The sequence below is a fragment of the Hippocampus comes genome, unplaced genomic scaffold (assembly GCF_001891065.2).
Source record: "Hippocampus comes isolate QL1 unplaced genomic scaffold, H_comes_QL1_v1.1 scaffold230, whole genome shotgun sequence".
NCBI lineage: Eukaryota > Metazoa > Chordata > Actinopteri > Syngnathiformes > Syngnathidae > Hippocampus > Hippocampus comes.
Genome location: NW_017837215.1, coordinates 831,130 through 849,919, shown reverse-complemented (window position 1 = coordinate 849,919; position 18,790 = coordinate 831,130). Strand labels below are relative to the sequence as shown.

The 18,790-nt window shown below is 41.8% G+C and overlaps 1 protein-coding gene across 1 annotated transcript in view; it reads left to right on the top strand.

Annotated features, from left to right (window-relative positions):
- Positions 1-15,676, top strand: part of pcdh1a (protocadherin 1a) — a 93,365-nt gene extending 77,689 nt beyond the window's left edge. Inside the window, exon 5 of the mRNA XM_019858903.1 lies at positions 14,363-15,676. Coding sequence (XP_019714462.1) covers positions 14,363-14,733 — 371 coding nt within the window. The 3' untranslated portion in view covers positions 14,734-15,676. The remainder of the gene's footprint in view (positions 1-14,362) is intronic.
- Positions 15,677-18,790: the final 3,114 nt, after the last annotated feature.

Below are 18,790 nucleotides of genomic sequence, written 5' to 3'. Positions count from 1 at the left end.
TTTGAAGTGCAACCTTCTTTGATATTTAATGACATGTTGAAGTTCAACAAAGTGCAGCCACACTTCGCGCACAGCTGAGATGGCCCGGCTAACCCCGCGAAGAGTGATCGCCGCCAACGCGCAGTCCCAGCTAAACGCTACAGCTGGGGAGATCCGCGTAAAGGGCCCGGCGCATTTTCAGAGTGGATGCCGCGGGCGCCCAGCAGGAGGGAAGGGGAGCGGCCCATGGCGACGGGCTCTGTAAATGCATAACTCGCTGACCGACTTTGGCCGAGTTGCTGCGCACCTTGCCGTGGCTTAGGCGGCGTCGAACACACATTTCCTTTAAGTTGCTTGCATTGAAGTCACTTCCGTTTTGTATTTTTTTTTTTCGCTCACCATCCTGGGTGATAGCATTCGAGTCTTTAGTCATATCAGAGATCATTTTAGATAGAACAATCATAAATCGTATGACTTTGTAAATAGGCAGTGGTTATTTTGCCATGACTGGCAAGTCTTCTACTTGCGTAATTTTGCCGTGAATAGCTCTGATTGGTCAATCGCCAGAGTGAGGAATTCGGAGCCTGCTGTGAATCGGCTCTTTTACCGCGTATACAGTAGCTTGGTTGTGAAGAGCCTTTTGTCTGCCGGGAAAAAAAAAAAAATAGTAACATCCACCATCCACAGATGGAGGAATTTTGATATGGACGCTTGCCTCGCGTGCGGTCTCACTGTCACTTCCTCCATGCGGACTCATCGCCATGTGGGATACCAAGTAGGGTGAGATTAAATGCCATGAATGCCATTTGCATGATAATGAGGTTCTTTAGAAATGCTGTCTGATTTTCCAGCCTCAGATCTCTCAGAGGATGCATGTAGCGTCAAATGTTTTTTCTTTTTGAACTCCTGTCAGGGATTTTCTTCTGCTTTTAATGACTACTATACTCATATCATGCAGGGATCAACCTTTTCAGCCTTTATTGCCCCTTCCTGGCAACAATCTGTGATGTGTTCATATGAGAATAATGAGCAAAATATGTAAGCATGGAGATAAAGGAGGAAGACAATGCAGTGAGCGAATGTCACCTTAATGGGGCTTTTTGGCCTGTGCGTCACAGTTTGGGTCCCTGCCTGGTGCCATAATCTGACACTAATGCACAGATGCAGGTGTCCTCGTCCAGGTGTCATGTCGTTTTTCTAGCTAATACTAGAGTGGGCTACGCCTGTCCGGACCAACCGCTGGATCTGCTACCAGAAATGAAAAGCCATCTGATTTTTTTATTTTTTGGTAAGCGGCGTCTACGGGAAAGAAACCCCATCAAGTGGTCCCCTGTGGCAAGTTGTCTTGAGTAATACGCCTATAGTTCTGACATCATACTAGCATGTGCATTGTGCTGCTGCTGTTTGTTGCCGCCCGCTTGTTTGTAATTTTACTGCCGAGCAAATAGGTCACTGGAAGAGCCTAACTGGAGCAGAATTAAACTTTCTAACCTGGATTCGGCTTTGACACCAGAGACAGACAATGTCTTATCAACACCCTATTGTGCCAGGGGCCTTTAAGAAACATTGCATCTGGGTCCGAATCGGAAACATTGATGTGTGAAGTCATCACAATATTCATAAATTTATGTATATTAAATTTTTTTTCAAAGATCTTGCTTGGATGATCACAAACAGTTCACCTACACACTAAAAATTTGGTCCAGACTGTAGATAACCATAATAATCGTATCACAGGAGAAAGGCCAAACCTCTGAATGGGGTAATATGAGACATAGACTATTAACTGAAGCAAATTATAAAATTGGTCTGATTTTAAATATGAGCTGACACCTAATAGAGTAGTGGAGATTGCAGCCACATGTGAACTTTAGAAAGAACCGGAATAGAATCCTCATTATCTCAATAAATCTACCCCCTCCAATTACATTTCACCATCTTTTGCGCGTTAAAGTGATTTCTCTGTAGTTTCATCATTCTGTCCTGCTGACGTGAATAACAACGGTGATGATCATATTTTTCAATGAAAAATGTATATCTATATTTTTTTACTTTGATTCTATCTTGGATGTTTTTGTGAAAACGCTGATAAAATATGTACAGTACATGAATGCAATGATGTTTGAAAAAATACAAGCAAAACAAAGGGTTAAAAACAAATATAAAAAAAGATAAGAAAACCTTTATTTGTCACACAATGGAGAAGCACCTTGACTTAAATTATGATGTACTGCACACAGGCTTTTACCAACACATGAATGACAGTGGTCAAATGATAAAACCCCTGATTAGTTTCCTAAATAACTATAAAAAACTATATACTCATAAAAAAAGGACACCAGACATTAGGCTCCATGTGGTTTTAACACCACAGTCATGCTCAAATTTTCTGGGTTTTGCACTGAGCTAACAACATGAGTGAGTGGTGCCTTAGTCAGTATCCCCGAGCTTTGCACGTTCTCATCAGTGGCGGTTCGTCAATAGACTGTGCCCCCCGGCCTAGCTGAGTCACTTTAGAAGGGGCAGAAATTAAACAATGAAAATGAAATATTACGATGAAAAATCCTTGTATTTGGATTTCTGTTTGTTGTCTTTTTTAGATGGGCAGGATACATTTTTTGCAGTTATTTTGCTGAGTGAAATTAAATTCTCTCTGGGGTCTCACACGATGTACTTCCGGTTTGGATTGTCATCTCTCGCCACATACACGAACAACAGTGCGCTGAAGCGGCAGTTTTGGAGGTGGGGGTGTATATGGAATGTGGTTTTCAAAGTACAGGACCATACACATTTATTGATGCAGCATTCATGATTACATATAACATGAAAGAAAACTTTACAAATTCTCGCTGCGAAACCCTGTGATTAAAACAGTGGTTGCTACAAGCCCTATTTTCATGCTCAGCGCAAGTCTAGCGCAAAGCACAGTGTAACTGTGCACATGAGTGGAGTTTTTTTTTTCTTTTGGTATTTTTGTAGATAGGTGCGGTTTGCACTGTTGTGGGAATCAACATAACTTGCTTTCGGGCCAATGGACGCAGCTCCTCCCATTCCTTATAAATTCAGAGCAAGCGAGACGCAGAGTCTTTGACTTGACGGAAACAGAAACGGACTCGCCGTAGTCCAAGAAGGAGATCCAAAGTACATTTGCGGTCTACGGTGTACATATGTCACCCACCTGCACACTGTGCCAGGGCCCAGGGTGGTGTAAACATGTAATAAAAATGATATAAACACTAATGCATTCAATGAATTGATTCTTCAGTGATTCAGAGGGCTTCAGTGCAAGCGCTTGTCTGATTTATGAATGAAATGATGACATTCAGCACACATATCGGCGGGACGCAGAATCTGTTTGCCTGCACCTCGATCAAATTCACCATAACTTAGACCTGCTTTGAACTGGTCCAAAGTATCGTCTAATTTCAGTCACCAAATTGTCAGGTGCGCTGGGGGCCTGTAAAAAAAAAAAAAAGAAATAAAAATGCCCTCGGTGTGCAGGAACATCCAGCATGGCGCAGCGTGGTCTGCCAAATTGACTGCCCGAGGAGGGGTCTTGTTAAGTGTCACCGCATATGTGATTTGCGGATGAGGTTCGAGCGCTACGCATCTTGGAGGCAATGCTAGTGAGGGGGGCAGACCCACTTCAACCTCAGTTTGTCAAGCGGTTTCAGGCAGGCATCAGAGAAAAGCCCCAAGGGGTCATCCTGCCGCGCTGCGTTGTTGGCTACCAAGAGCTGCTGAAACTCCCTCTCACTAGTGTTCTGACCCTTAATGATGGAAAGAACCCGAGGGACTGGATTCACACTGTATTGCTCTGACATGAATTCCCTGATTTTCAAGTGGGTTACAGAAGACTGGAGTGTCTTCAGTCAATTGAGGATATTGCCACATCCACCGCAGTTCACTGTCCAAACGCAATCAGGACTGTACACACCGTCATAAGTAATGTCACCGCATTATCGTTATGTTCATTTTCCTCCGAGATGAAAATAACCTTCCTGCGAAAGGATCAATTCCTAATTTACTGTACACTGTTCATATATCGATGTTCAACATGCCTTCAGCAATATGACATGAGTTTGACCCCCATAGCCTTGGTGCTATTCATGCATGTTTTTTATCCAGGGCGCCTTAACTTTTATTCCATTGTGCGGCGAAAACAAAATGCGACAATTCTCTTTTGAATAGTGTCAAATCTCACGAATCCCTTTGCCGTCGTTTGGAACTCGTTTCTTTCAGAGCACACTTTTTCGCTTGAATTGTCCCCGAAGAGCTCTTGTTCTTCAAGTATCCTGACAGAAATTTTCTATAATGAAACTTTCTTCCCAAGCCAGCTTTCTACTGACTGTCTGCTTTAATTAGGCAGTCGACTCCGCACCACTGGAATATTGTCACTGATTTGTGAGGGTTTCTGTCGGAGACTCTTGTAGCTCTTGCAATTCATCGGTGAAAACCAGGGGTCTATTGCACTTGAAGCAATATATTGCAAGGCATCTACACTTGTCACTCATCTTGATGAGCTATTTTCTTTGAAACTGTGTCTGGCAGGAAAATGAGGTAGCCATCATACACAGACACTGAAGAACAGATGGCAGGTACAGCCATAAAAAAGACTGATGTTTACTCATGTGCCTTTGTTTCATAGATTTTTTGGGGAGCGGTGTGGGGGTGTACTTCCTAATTTTCTTAATGCATATATTCATTTGAATATACTAATCTCCCAGATGTGTAGATGTAGTCAAATACCAACAACAACATTATTCGTATCGAAAAAATATCTACAACATTGAAATGAGACGATTATGGGCAAACGCAGACTCATACAGTGTGCATGACCAAATGTCTGCCTATATTTATTAATGTTTCATTTTAGTCCCAGCAAAAGCATTGCTGCATTTCTATCGCTTAATTTTGGGACCAAAGTGCAGGTGTCATAATTTGTTCAGTCCCTCAATTTTTTTTCCTCAAAATATTTTTCAACATGTTCATTGATGGCAGTTTAAAGGAGGTGAGGACTCTGATTCACGATACTGTCGTGCAGTGCGCGCAGCTGTGGTGAATGTTGTGGCTCCCACTGCTGCTCATGTTGCTGAAAAATTGTCCGTCCGGCCATCCATCATCCATACATCCATACATTCATCCATCGGGGAGCATTCCAAGGTGGAATCATTGGTTTGGTACCACATAAACTAAAAAATCCAAAACAAGACTCAGTGAAGGCATTCTCCAAATCTTCAAAGTTCATGCAGACTGGTTTTACAAACTCCCATGTAGGTCTGGTGTACATTGCAATTCAATTCTTGTGATGACATTGCTTGCCTCGAACCGTTTTCTGAGAGAAACAATCAATGAGGATTGGCTGAGTTGCGATTGTGTTCTTTTGCCCTTTCAATTGGACTTTCATATGTGTTATGTCGGAAATCTGATACACACAAGGCATGGGCCTGTAGATTCTGACTATAAAACCTTCTCCGACTTGTACTCCACTCAAACAACTCTGTAGCTTGCTCGATCCTACGATGTCTCATACTGTTGCGATCAAAGATAGAATTAACCAAGGGATGCATGACGATCAATATGGGGGGGGGGGGGAGCAAACGGTTCATGGAAGACGTGTCAACACGATCAATGATTGAATGATAGGCAGAGTTGGGAATAGCTTTTTTTTTTTCCCTGTAGAATCCTAGAAGGGAAATGTTTGACAGCATATCTGCTGACGTTGATTTCTTTATTTCTGTTTTTATGGCAATGACAAATGTGCATGCGTGAGTGTTACATGCAAGCACTATGTGGGAGGAAATTAACATTACCCCATTGGAACTTCAGTCGAAAAATCTATTTCTGTATAGCGTAGGTAGAACGTTTTCTTCAAAGGGAAAAAAAACATTAGCAGTAGGCCCAAATATTTGGAGTCACTTGACTGTTGCACATTAAGGCATCATGGATTCACTGGGGCCTTAAGGTGATGCCACAATGGCACACGGGTCAATAGAGTGAAAACATAAAACGTCTGAAACCTTCAAATGCTTCAGAGGCTGAGACCATTAAAGAATCACTACAAGAAGAAAAAAAAAAATCATCGGGGAGAGATAGGAATAGACGCTCTTCGTCTCTCCAAGTAAATGTCACATTCATCAGCAAAGGTTCGGGTGATTAAACACTCCGTTGAACAATCACGGCGATATTTCGCAGGAATAAACCGCTCAAAAAGTATGTTTTTGGTTTTATTCAGCTGCAGCTTGAGGTCCAACATCAGTGATGTCAAAAGGCCTAAAAACATTAAGCTGTGTTTTGCACAAGCAATCTGTACGGGGGTGCAGCTGGCAAAATAATTATGTAAAATGATATTCAAATTTTAAAGAACAGAAGTAGTAGAATTGAGATTTTCCCACAGTGTATACGGCATACAAATGTTTTTATTTTACATTTAGCCTACTTCAGGTAAGATCAAAAGCCTTTTATGACTTCTTTCTATGGCGATTCTCAATGTTTTATGATATATAATGACATTTATGAGAGCTACTCAACATTATCAAATGATTAACTGCCACATCTCGTCAAGCGGAAGCAGGGAGAGCATATGAAACTGTACTTACATTTTTTTTATAAAGAATGCGGTGAATATTTCTTTTTCCTTATTTTTGATTCTTTTAATTCATGAACATCGACATGGCTACCTGTTTCCTAGGACCTCAACTTGACTGCAATCCCCACGCTGCAAAAAATGAGGTAAAGCTATTTCCACCAACATTTTTAAGCAACTTCAATTTCGTTCGTGATCATTACATAGCTGAGATGAATCAAAAAATATCCGATCCGTTGTACAATTTCAACATTTCTAAGTGTTGTTTTTCTTTTATTGATCAAGTTTAAATTTAGCTTCAGTTTAATGACGCTTCATTCAAATACTGAATAACTCCTGGCTGTTCTCACATTTTCCAAGTGGCTTGCCCAAAACTGGTGTTGCCCAACACATCACATCTCACCTCCTCAATTGGAGTAGCCAGTGCATAGCGTGATCTGTCAGAAGGTGATAAGACTGTCAAACGCAACCACTCACAAAGCAGTCTTCAAAAGTAAGGTCTTCTTAGGCCAAATTTTGCATGTCGGAAGAACTGACAGAAGTTGTCCCGTCACTCGGCGAACCATCCACAGCAGCTCTTCCTGACATGCCGCTGGCCGCCGTGTCCGCTCATCAGGCGCTTGTCAGCATGTGGCCTTACCTGCGAACACTTCAAACTTCCATCCATGAAGTGAAGGCGGCCCTTTTATCAATCCCTGATGAGGAGCTACTCTAGATGGAGTCAGAATCCACAAGCTAGCGCAATTAAATTAGCCAATTTTCAAAGTGGTATTTCATCCCAATTTGCACTGTCGGTCAACACGAACAATTTCAGAGCTCCGACAGTTCAGACCGACAGTTGTCCAAAATAATTCAGAAAACATCTCGGTGGAATCAGAATGTAAGCATTCCGAAAACATTCTTAAAAAAATTGAATTAGTATTAATTTGAGACATCGAGTGAAGGTTACTTAATCGATCATTGGCTGTCATTTGCCTCTTCTTCCTCCTAAAATATATCTGTCTATATTTATCTGTATATATCTATCTATATCTATCTATCTATATATATATATATATATATATGATAATTTAAAAATAGACTCTACCTGGAAAAGCTGTCAAAGGCAGATGAGGTTTTGTATTTGAGCAGCTGTATACAAAGCATGTTTTTGAATAAATGCATACAATTATCTGCAGTGTAACACGAAAGCGTTATAACACATGGCTGATTGACTTTCAAGTTGAGGCGACAGTCTCTTTGACCGAAAATATTCTAATCATGCATGCAAGACGAACAACTACAAGTGTCAGGTTACTAACTCCACCTTGCTTCTTTTTTTTTTTTTTGGTTGCATTATACTGCAAGGAGAATGTGGATGTCAAAACTGTGTTGTGTGCTTGCAGTGCTCGTGTCTCGCTTCTCTTAAAAAATGCACCCCTCAGGAGAACAAAAAGGCTGTTTTTGGTTCCTTCGGCTTGCCGTGAGAAACTGCTCTGAGCACTTGTATTTATACAAAAAAAAAAAAAAAAAAAGAAAAGCTTGACATGTCACAGCTAAAGATATACAAAACCCCGGTTTCATGTTGTTTTTCTTCCAAATATGACAAATGCAGTATGCATTCACAGCCAGTTATAGTGACAGCCAGAACCAGGCGCTAATGTCTGCTGAGATGTGGAGGATTTTTCTTCTTGGAATTTTTTTAGCCATTTACCACATAAACTGTTTGCAGGGACCACAAACACAGCCATTAATATCACCCACACACTCCCAAACGATAGTGGCTGTTATCCCTCTATGAGCTGTGGCTCTCATATTTTTTCCACCATCGATCATAGCCGCGCGCCGCACGCACTAGAAAGCAGCCGGTGGGGAGACGCAGCATTTGCAATCAAACGGAGAGCAGCAGTGTGAAATCTCAGGAAGACGCAGCTTCCACACCACCACCTCCCAATGCCTTTGGGCAGGGGATCAGACGATGAGGAAGCTTGCCTCAGACACTCAACACCTCCCACTGGCACCCTGATGCAAGCAGCATGCAAACCCACCCTTCACATGTGTCAGTCAGCCAGGGGGGGTGGGGATGAGGTGGTGGGGTTAAACTGTGCGAATACCCCTACCCCTGTGACTACGCTGCGGAGTGCATGTTATGACACTGCATCCGAGGTGCGTTTGGGAGTTTTGCGAAGGTCCATCCTGAGTTGGTGACGTGGTGGCGGGGATGGAGGAATGTGAAGAAAATGACTTTTTTTTTTTTTTTTTTGTGATGCATGATCTCACATTGCACACGAGACACATAGAGCATAAATGGAGAATACTGCAGGTACATTTGCTTCTAATGCTGGGGACAGGACATTATTTTTGGTGCATGCAAATTGGAAGAAATACAACTCCTCGTTAAAGTCAAATCAGCCAGCCAATTCTACTTGCAAAACAGAGCTGCAATTATTTCCCATCATCATTTCTCTTAAATGCGCCTTCCATTAAATAATTCAGGAAGCGACTCGCTAGCCACAACATTAGGTACATGCGCGATCTAATGAGATTCATGACAAAGTCTGGATCAAAATTACAGTCCCGCTGTGGAGAAGTAAATTGCAACTAGTTGTTCAGAGATGCCAACCGGCTTTCCGACTTCTCTCAATGTGCCTTATTTTGTTGTGACATTTTTCATTCGAAGGCAGAAAGAAAAATAGAAACCAAGAATGTGCCGAGCCCTGTTCGATTCGAGAAATGGAGTCAAATGTCACTCGTGGTTAAATTGAATAGGTGAAAAGAGTCATCTGACAGCACCCGAAGAGTAAAACTGCTCTGACGAACCAAAGCAAATACCGTGCCTTGCACAAGCAATAATATCTTGATAAAAAATACAAAGTTGTTGCATTGAAACTATTCTGACTAGCACAATTTATTCAAAAAGTAACTTCCGTAAAAGTAACTGGGTAAATGTAGCTCGTTTACAACCCATCTGTGTTATTGAAAAAGCAAGCTAACAATCAGCAAAATAACATCCATCGATCCATTTTGTAATCCGCTTCCCCGCGCAAGGGTCGCGGGCATGCTGGAGCCGATCCCGGCTGTCTTCGGGCAGTAGGCGGGGGACACCTTGAACCGGTTGCCAGCCAATCGCAGAGCACACATAGGACACACAAACAACCATCCACATTCACAAAAACACATAGGGACAACTTAGTTGTGTGCCATTAACCTGCCATGCATGTTCTTAGAATGTGGGAGGAAAACGTAAGTACCCGGAGAAAACCCGAGCAGGCACAGTGAGAACATGCAAACTCCACACAGGGAGGCCGGAACCGGAATCGTACCCTGCACCTCTCTGCACTGTGCGGCCGACGTGCTAACCAGTTGCTCACCGTGCCGGCAAAATAACATGCTGTAGGAAATTAACATCTCATTTTTCATTGTCTTCATAAGAGTGAATAATGAACATCAATTAACAGTTAATGTCTATGAATACGTCTGATTAATTTGGTTGTTGTTTGCATTGGTTTTTAAATGAGCGGTCGACATATTAGCACAATACAGTGAAGGTATACATCACTGCAAATTAAGGTCACCCATCTATATTCTGTACAGTACACTGAGAAATGTGTTTGTTGAGGTCACTCAGTTTTATTTCGTCATGTGTTTAAGCAAAATAAAATTGTCCGGATCCACATCCATTTTTAAAGAAAACTATACTTGTGTACTGCATCCAGATGATTTTGTTTTGTGCTGCCACTTGAGTACAAAGTTGAGTACACACCATTGTTTTTTCTGTGCACTTTTTTTCATGAAGGGTCACCTGGTGGGAAAGGGTTGCTGTCACAGCTGACATTGTATGAAACGTGGGGCACATCCTTGACATTTTTCATTAAAGCTTGTTTGTTATTATTTAGTTAAAATGAACGTTTTGGGGCGGAGGGGGGTGGCCTATCCTTCATGATTCACGAGGAAGTTCATCCTAGCTTGAGCTTGGCCTTCTACGCTCCCTTTTCACCCCATCCTTGCTCATTTTAACTCATCAGTTGATGTTCACCTTTACGATCACCGGCTCAGGAGTTCGCTTTGGACCGACAAGCAGATCGTGCTCTTTTGTTTATTTCATCTTCAGTCAACCATCAATAATAAATTATTCATTTCTTTCACTGTGTTAAAGAGAAGAGGGGGAAAAAAGTCCTTACAAGCATACGCATTAGTGTTATTGCATGTTGACAACCGCTGGAAGCTGACGTGCATGGGCTTGAAACAATACGCATGCTCATGACAGCAACAACTCTGACACGGCAGGCTGCAGTACCCGAATTTAGACCTCTAGCTTGTGTAATTATCGACACTATTTCACAAATAAAACCGTGCGAAAATGGAGATAAAGCACAAAAATAAAATAGCGACGACACTTGGAGTGTGAAAATAGCTGCTCTTTGAACATTGATGTTGTCTCCTGGTACAAGCGCAATATGCGCTTTGACATTGCGAGAAGAAAATGTCAGACTTTGGCAGGCTGTGAGCTGTCGTTGCTTATTTTATGGCCGTTGATGTTGTTGATGAGCACTCAGTGGTCCTTGGCATCAGAGTGCATTACATGCTTTCTTTTGGTTTCATTAAACATGTCCACTGCCTTAAAAACTGAAGTCAATTAGTCAAACTGTCTATCAATAACGATGTTTTGACCCTCTTTGCCCGTCCTTGAGTCATATAAATGTGTTTACACATACAGTAGGAAAGGAAAATATATTCTTATTTGCAACATGGGGTGGGGGGGGGCGGGTTTGAGTAAAGATGCATAAATGATTTTTGGTCTTGCAGCTATGCGGAATTTGACACGAGGCGGCTTGGTGTGGAGTAAACCTCCTGGAAGCTGTGGAGAGGTTTTAATCAAGTGTGAAATCCTTTTGGAGTCTTTGCCTACCCAAGTGTGCACACGCTCAGACGCTCAACAATTCACTCAACTCTCCTCCCTTGAACATATTTTGTAGCATGGGGTCCATTTCACCAAAGTGATGCATGCAGACAATATTCTCGGACGAGATGAGAAATAAACTCCCGTCACCGTGTACGAGATATATCCGCACCCAGACACAGTCTCCTATTTTCTCGGCTGTTGTTGACAATTTAAATGGATGCATTTTCTGTTTTTACATTTGGATTGAATGAATTTCCAAAGTATCATTTTATTGAATAGAATTGTTGGTGAATGATATCATTAAACGGGAATGTAAAAAAAAAAAAACCTTGATTACTTGTGAATTAAATGCCTTGAGACGCCATAAAACCAGCAATTAGGATTAAGGGAACAATGAGATTAAGAGCAACAAAAGGTAAAGCAACAAACAGCCTTTGGACAGCGATTGCCATTGCAACAAACAATTGGCAATCCAGTACGGATTATTTTGTACTTGTATGTACGTGGGATCCTTTTACCTTCAAATAACTTCAAAAGCAAAGTCGGACACCGGCTTGTGATATAAGCAAATGACATCGCTGTCATCGCCATGACAACACTGTATGTCCTACAGCTGCGGTCTATAATCGCGGTAGACCAGCTGGGACACCTCGTATTGGAAACGGCATCACGGCGAGCATTCCAGTTCAGAAAACGGTGCTGAGCTTGAAGCATACTTTGCCGCACATTTACATTCTCCATATTTATTCCAAAACAGAATGTGAATGACACAGGCAACTTCCATCCGCGTTTAGCATGCGCATTCGTCGGCTTTGCTTTTACGTTTCATTTCCATTCGCTGCAGCTTGAAGTCAGTTAGATGCCGGGTAGTCAACAGATGTTTCTAACCAAGAGATTTATTTATTAAAGAATAGGAAAAAAAAACAACAATAAATGTTATGCAACATGCCGTTTTTTGCCCTCTGCGGAGAGCTTACTACTTAAGCCAGAGAACAATTTCACCTAAAATAGGCAGTATTATTTTGGGGGTTGTTTAGAAGCGAATCTCACATTTGTCAAATTTCCCCACGGTCCAACAAAAAGAAATCTCTGGCAGTTATATTGACGAGAAATATTTTAAATTGATTTTCACAGCTGCTATTTGTACTTTAAATGAGTTCTCCAGATGTAAAGCCGAACGCGGGTTTAAAAGTCCTTATTATATAAAACGCTCAAAATCTTCTCAAAGGTTCGGACAACACGAGCTATTATGAATGATTTAAACCCTCGTAGGCTAGATTCCAGCCACGGAGGTTTGACATTTTGGAAGATAATTATCACGCCGCTGGTCAAGAATACAATACTGATGGTGAATCTCTGTTAAGATGGCATTTGCTCTTTGGGCTGCCTCAACTGCCTGTGCTACTCCATCTCTTGCGGTTGCATCAGTCGCGTGCAAGCAGCATCATTCTTACCGCTGAACCACCAAGCTCTACGTCTTCCCCACAAATGCATCCGCTCAAACGCTCACTGGCCTGTTTCTGCAAGAACAGACAAGGCACCCGTGATGCGCATTGCTCTTTTTATTGTATGTGCAACGTTGACATGACATCACGCTAATGTATTTATCAAAGCGATCAAAACCTTACGCACGGCTGGTGTCAGAGTGATGTTGTCTGTTCTGCGCTCTACAGACATTGATTGCGTGTCCTTGTCACACTATGAAGGGATAACAAAGACAAATTCCAAACGCTTTCCTTTTAACCACCGCCAAAAGTGTCATCCGTCAACAGGTAGGCCGCGTGACAAGTCAGCTGCCTGCTGCACTCGACGACGGGACTATTTCGCCTACTCGCCGTCATTTTGCATAATAAGCGGGCATTTCAAATCAATAAATAAAAGTTTGCAGCATACTATATATTGGTTAATATTAGGATCTTTTTGCATCAATTTAAATTGTACACCAATGGTTTGATTGTTTTTTTAAAAAATGTATTTATTTTTTTATCTTGTTGGGTATTCAAGTTGAGTTTACGAGAGGTTATCTTCATCAATACGGTATTTTTATAAGTCGCTGTTTAGTTGATGTATGTGGCTATGAGTTAGTTGGTTGGTTAGTTACTTATGTGCTCGATTTTGGATTAACGAGGTCATAAAGCTATTGACAGACACTAGTTATTTTGTCATCAGGAGTTATTTTAGAGCTTTTTGCACGTGGAAATTAGGTCACTGGTTCATGGTGTCATTTAATTAATTAGGAAAAGTTAAATTGATATGTCGAAAATTTGTGCTCTGTGTGTGTCTTGTGTTTCTTTTGTTTATTTATGTATTTTTCCAAATGCTGATACATTTTTTTTGGGGGGGTACGTTTTTTGGGTTTTTTTTTGTTGTTTTTTTTCTCAGAATACAAACTGCATGTAGTTGAAATCAATATGTTGCCATGTTTGTTTTCCAAATGTTGATTCTTTTTTTTTGGGGGGGGGGGGTACGTTTTTTGGGGTTTTTTTTTTTGTTTTTTTTTCTCAGAATACAAACTGCATGTAGTTGAAATCAATATGTTGCCATTGAAGCAGTTAACGGTCCGGTGATGTAGTATTTCAAGCACGCCGGACTAACTGCCGCTGGATACTCCTAAATGACACAGAGACACCGCGCGTCACCTCCTGAATGTATCACATCAACTAGTGGACTACGCACTGTAGTGCTCATTACACGGCCATAGCAACAGCTACATAGCAACTGCTGCTCACTGCATAGCAACAGCTGCAAATACCTCAAAAGAGGGGAGTGAGCGGGGGGAAGGGGGGTTCTTTGTGTTCCGTTGACACCATTTCTGATCGGCGACGAGTTTTAAGGATGTTCATCAATGTTTGTCTTTGATTAATGTGATATTTCAAAACAAACTAACAATGCCTTGTTCTCTCCTCTGCCTACAGACATTCGCTCACTGCCTGATGTGGCAATGACCGGAAACTGTACAACCGAGTGCAGTGAATTGGGCCACTCAGATGCGTGTTGGATGCCCGGGCATCCCTCTCCTGTTCGCAGGACGAGGAACCCCCCGAAACTCTCCACCTTTGTGCCTTACCAGGAAAGAGGGAGTCTGGGACGCCTGGCAAATGGCAGCGCCATTCTGGGTGGCGAAGAGCACCGGTCACGCCTTCCACCCTCTCGCAGTGCCTATACTAGCAGCGGTCACGATGCCAGTCAGGACTGCCCTTTGGAGGAGATGCCGCTCAGTGTAACCTCCGACTTCCCGCCCACCTCGCCACCTGCCCACACTCCTAAAAGAGAAATCTATCTGTGAATATCTCCCCTCTAAATCAGTGCAGAAATGAAGAAAAGATCAACCAGTGGCAGTGGAACAAGTAAGGCTGCCCACCTAACCGATGCCAATGCCCAGTTGAAATTAACAGTCGACAGTCATGCATTCAATTAACGGCGTGATCACTTGCCATCTCCGCTTTCTATTAATTTATTTGCATATTTAAGGCAAATTCCCCAGTTAATTGATACATCATTTATTTATTCGTAAGGACATGGATCAAAATGAGCTCGGTGATTAATGACTACTTCAGTAGTAACTGCTAGCTTAATTGTTGTAGTTAGCCAAGTCCGACGCTGTCAAGTGATTTTTCGAATTTGAAACTTGTGATCAGTGCTCTTGTGCCATTGTTAGATTATTTTGATAGACGGCCAATAAGGCATCTATCAAGTGGCATTATGCTTTTAACTAACAATCAAATGAAATGTTCTCTTGTTGTACAGTGCTGTAAATACATTTTGAATGGTGTGCTCTACATATATTTTTGTCTGGCAGAAGCTGATAAAAAAACAAAACAAAAAACAAACTAGTCATAATTTGGCTCCGAATTAAGTCATCGTTGAGGTTTTCTTTGATGCTGCTGCTGCTGCTGCTGCTGTTTAAACCTTGATGGAAAACATCTCCGGGAGAGAAGCTCAATATTGTGGAAAGCATTTATCCGCGCCATATAATCGCAAACACCTTCAACCCCTAATCATAGCAAAATGGCCTTTACCTCTGCTCCCTGCGGAGTTTCACCATGGATGGAGAAAGCTCTGCAGCAACATTTGAACAGACATTATGTTCCATTGACTCTCAGCACTGTGACTTATAGTTTATCATCAAAACGGTTGACTTGGCCAGAGTCCCCTGGAGTCACAATGACCAAATTGGGATTTTTTTTTTTTTTTTTTTTGTTTTTGGCCTCAAATCCTTGCGACTCAATCAAAATATACCAGTGTGTCTTCCCCACCCCCACCCCCTCTCATTTTTAACCTCTTCGATATCCAGACAATCGACTTGCTCGGGCTTTCCATTCACGACCTAGGAAGATGCTGCGAGAATTCATGAATATATTAGTTATTTGTCCGGAAAAAAAAAAAAAAAACACTTGGATCTTAAGTGTTTGATTGGAGTTCATGTTGCACTTAATGTAGTCTTCTTCATTCTGAGCACATTCTTTTTTTTTTCTTTTTTTCAAAGTATTCTATTATTCGTCTGGCTGTTTTCAGGGGTACGTGCAGTGCGCTGTGCATCCACTTTATTTGAGAAAGATGCATGGCCCTTGAAGAACATCATTCAAGTAAATGGCCATTAACATAACGTACACAGACTTGTATGCGAAGCCAGCGTGCTCAATCCATCTGTGATTTTTTTTTTCCCCCCCCCCTGTGGATACAGAAATGTCGGGATTTGTTCCTCCTAATGGAGATTTTCCAAGTCAACCTGAAGGATATGCTTGAAGGACACTTTGTATTAGTCAGTAATTGGAAGCTAGTAACGACTACATTAGCCTGTCTCGCAACATGCTACAGCACCAGGCGCCAGCGTCTTTGATTCAAACATTGATTTGATGAGACTTGTAGATACTTTTCACCTGCGCAACAAAATTTCCACGGTCAGATTGTCACTAAATAAGAAAGAAAGATCCCCGGATAGATGCATCCTAATTAGGGTGAGTAATGAGTCCTGAGCTGCGCCGTGTGTACGTGAAGCACCTCCCCAGGACAAGGCACCCACCAAATAATGCACATCTACCCGCAGCACTATAATCAGTGAAAAGGATCAGCACTTACCTCATCACGCCGCTATTGAAAACTGCATTTAGAGTAATTGGACTGAATACATATGGAAATTACTGGACATGGCCATGATTAAATAATGTGGGCGATTATCCTGCCTTGAGGGGGAGAGAGAGAGAGAGAGAGAGAGAGAGAGAGAGAGAGAGAGAGAGCGCATTATGCCATTTTCAAAGCCATTTAGTGACTGAAATAAAATTCAAACAACAGCCATGATGCACTGTGATTAAACCCCCACGAGTACCCCTCGGATAGTCGCTTCATGGCCCGGAAACAGCGGGTGTGATCACTGACCTGGAATTAATGACAAACTGAAAGACGGCAAGGAGTGATAAAGCCAATGCCACATCGCCTCAGTCACAACTTTTATCTGTTTGTGTCTTCCTGACTCATTTATTTAGGACCCGCAACTGCTTTGCATCCTTCTTCCACCAACACCAACCCCCCAACCCCACCCCCCGGCCCCCCAGGATTAATTCTAACCTGAATCCTGCCTAAGTACACGCTTATCACCGGCACATATCTGAAATATTTCTCCTCCTTGATCATCAAATTGGGGCAGGGATGATTAGGTGTTCCTCTGAATGGAATAACAGGAGGCTGATTTACTACCATAAAGCAAAATAACCATTCGGGGTTTATTCTCTCTTGACGAGTGGGACCCTTAAACTGACGCCAACACAATGGACCAAATTGACCTGCACGGCACCCTTTGATTTGAAGTCTTACTGAACGACCCCCTCTGAAATAGAAAGAGGATGACCCCGATCGAAAGGGGTAGGACGTCACTTAGCACTGAAATACACCTAAAACATGTTGAATATTGTTTAATTTGTACTTTGCATTGATTTAATGTTGAATTCACTTGAGTATACTTTGCCTCTCTGTAGTCCGTATTGTAAAGTGATCATTTCTGTGGACAGCTGGACAAATTACTGTGCTGAAATTGGCAAGCGGTTTTGTTTCTGTGTCAGTCAAAAGACTCTTAGCAAAGCGGTTTGTGTGAAGAAAAAAAGAAAAAAAAATCTCCAAATAAAAAAAAAAATATATATCTGTTGATGGTGTTAGTGTACATAGATCTCCACAACCCTTCGTCTGCCGTCAAAGCAGGCTTGAGATTTTCGCATGAATTCCAAAGATAATTGGTTGAAACCGTTTACTGTTTCTTTTCTTTCGGTTTCTGAAATGTCAGTGCTGGTTTATATTCAAAACAGGCCCTATCCTCCTCGACCAGAAATTCAACTGCACATATTTTTTTTGTTTTCTTTTCACAGTCCATGGAAAACAAAGACAATTGCCTTGAGAATGTCTTTGCAAGAGAGATACTAGTTGTTATCCTAATCATTGGTATATTTATATAGGACAAAAATGCTTGTGATGTTTTTGTACAGTTTTATGTACATACAAGTGATGCTTTCTAAAAGTTCTGAGAAAAGCCGATGGCACATAAAAATTGTAACCCGTTTTTCTTGAGCTGTGCACATCTTTGCCTTGGTTGGATTGACCTTTGCTGAGTCGGTGTGAATGTGGCCGTTCTATGCCTGCACTGTAGTCATTCACTGGCTCCCACCTCCTGAAGACTTAAATCGAGTTATGTTTATTGTGAACAGTGGATCGTCTTATCTTACCGGTTTGTTCAACTCCTGTGTTCCAATTTGTTCTGTTTTAGCATGTTGACAACTTCTCTTGTAATACTGTCCTCATGAACTTTGTAATAAAATTACTTCAGGGAAAAAAAAAACCCAAAACGTCTGTGGTTTGTCTTGCCAAAGCTATAGTCTGGAGAAAGAGAACAATTACACTAGCACAGTGGTTCGTATAGCTGACTCTTGTTCCGCCGGTAAGAATTGATTCTTACTCAATGCTCTGTTTGCAACCACAAGGAGAGTGACAGGAGATATGGTGTAATTTGCACTTTCGCCTGGAGTCAGCGAGCTTAGATAGATAGAAAAGCTAAAACAAGCAGTTTAATTTGCATCGGTTGGTTGTTTTGGCGCGTTGTATTGTACGATCTTCAAATTTTACATTCACCTGACTTAGGCAGCCCGTTCGATTGTGGTTATCAATCAATCAACCTTTATATTTACATTGCACTTTTCATACATAAAAAATGCAACTCAAAGTGCTGTGCAATTAAAACATCAAAATTACAACACAAAAAGAGGACCCTACACTTTCCCCCCCAACATCCACAGATAAATATCTCCACGCGCACACACACACACACACACACACACACACACACACACACACACACACAC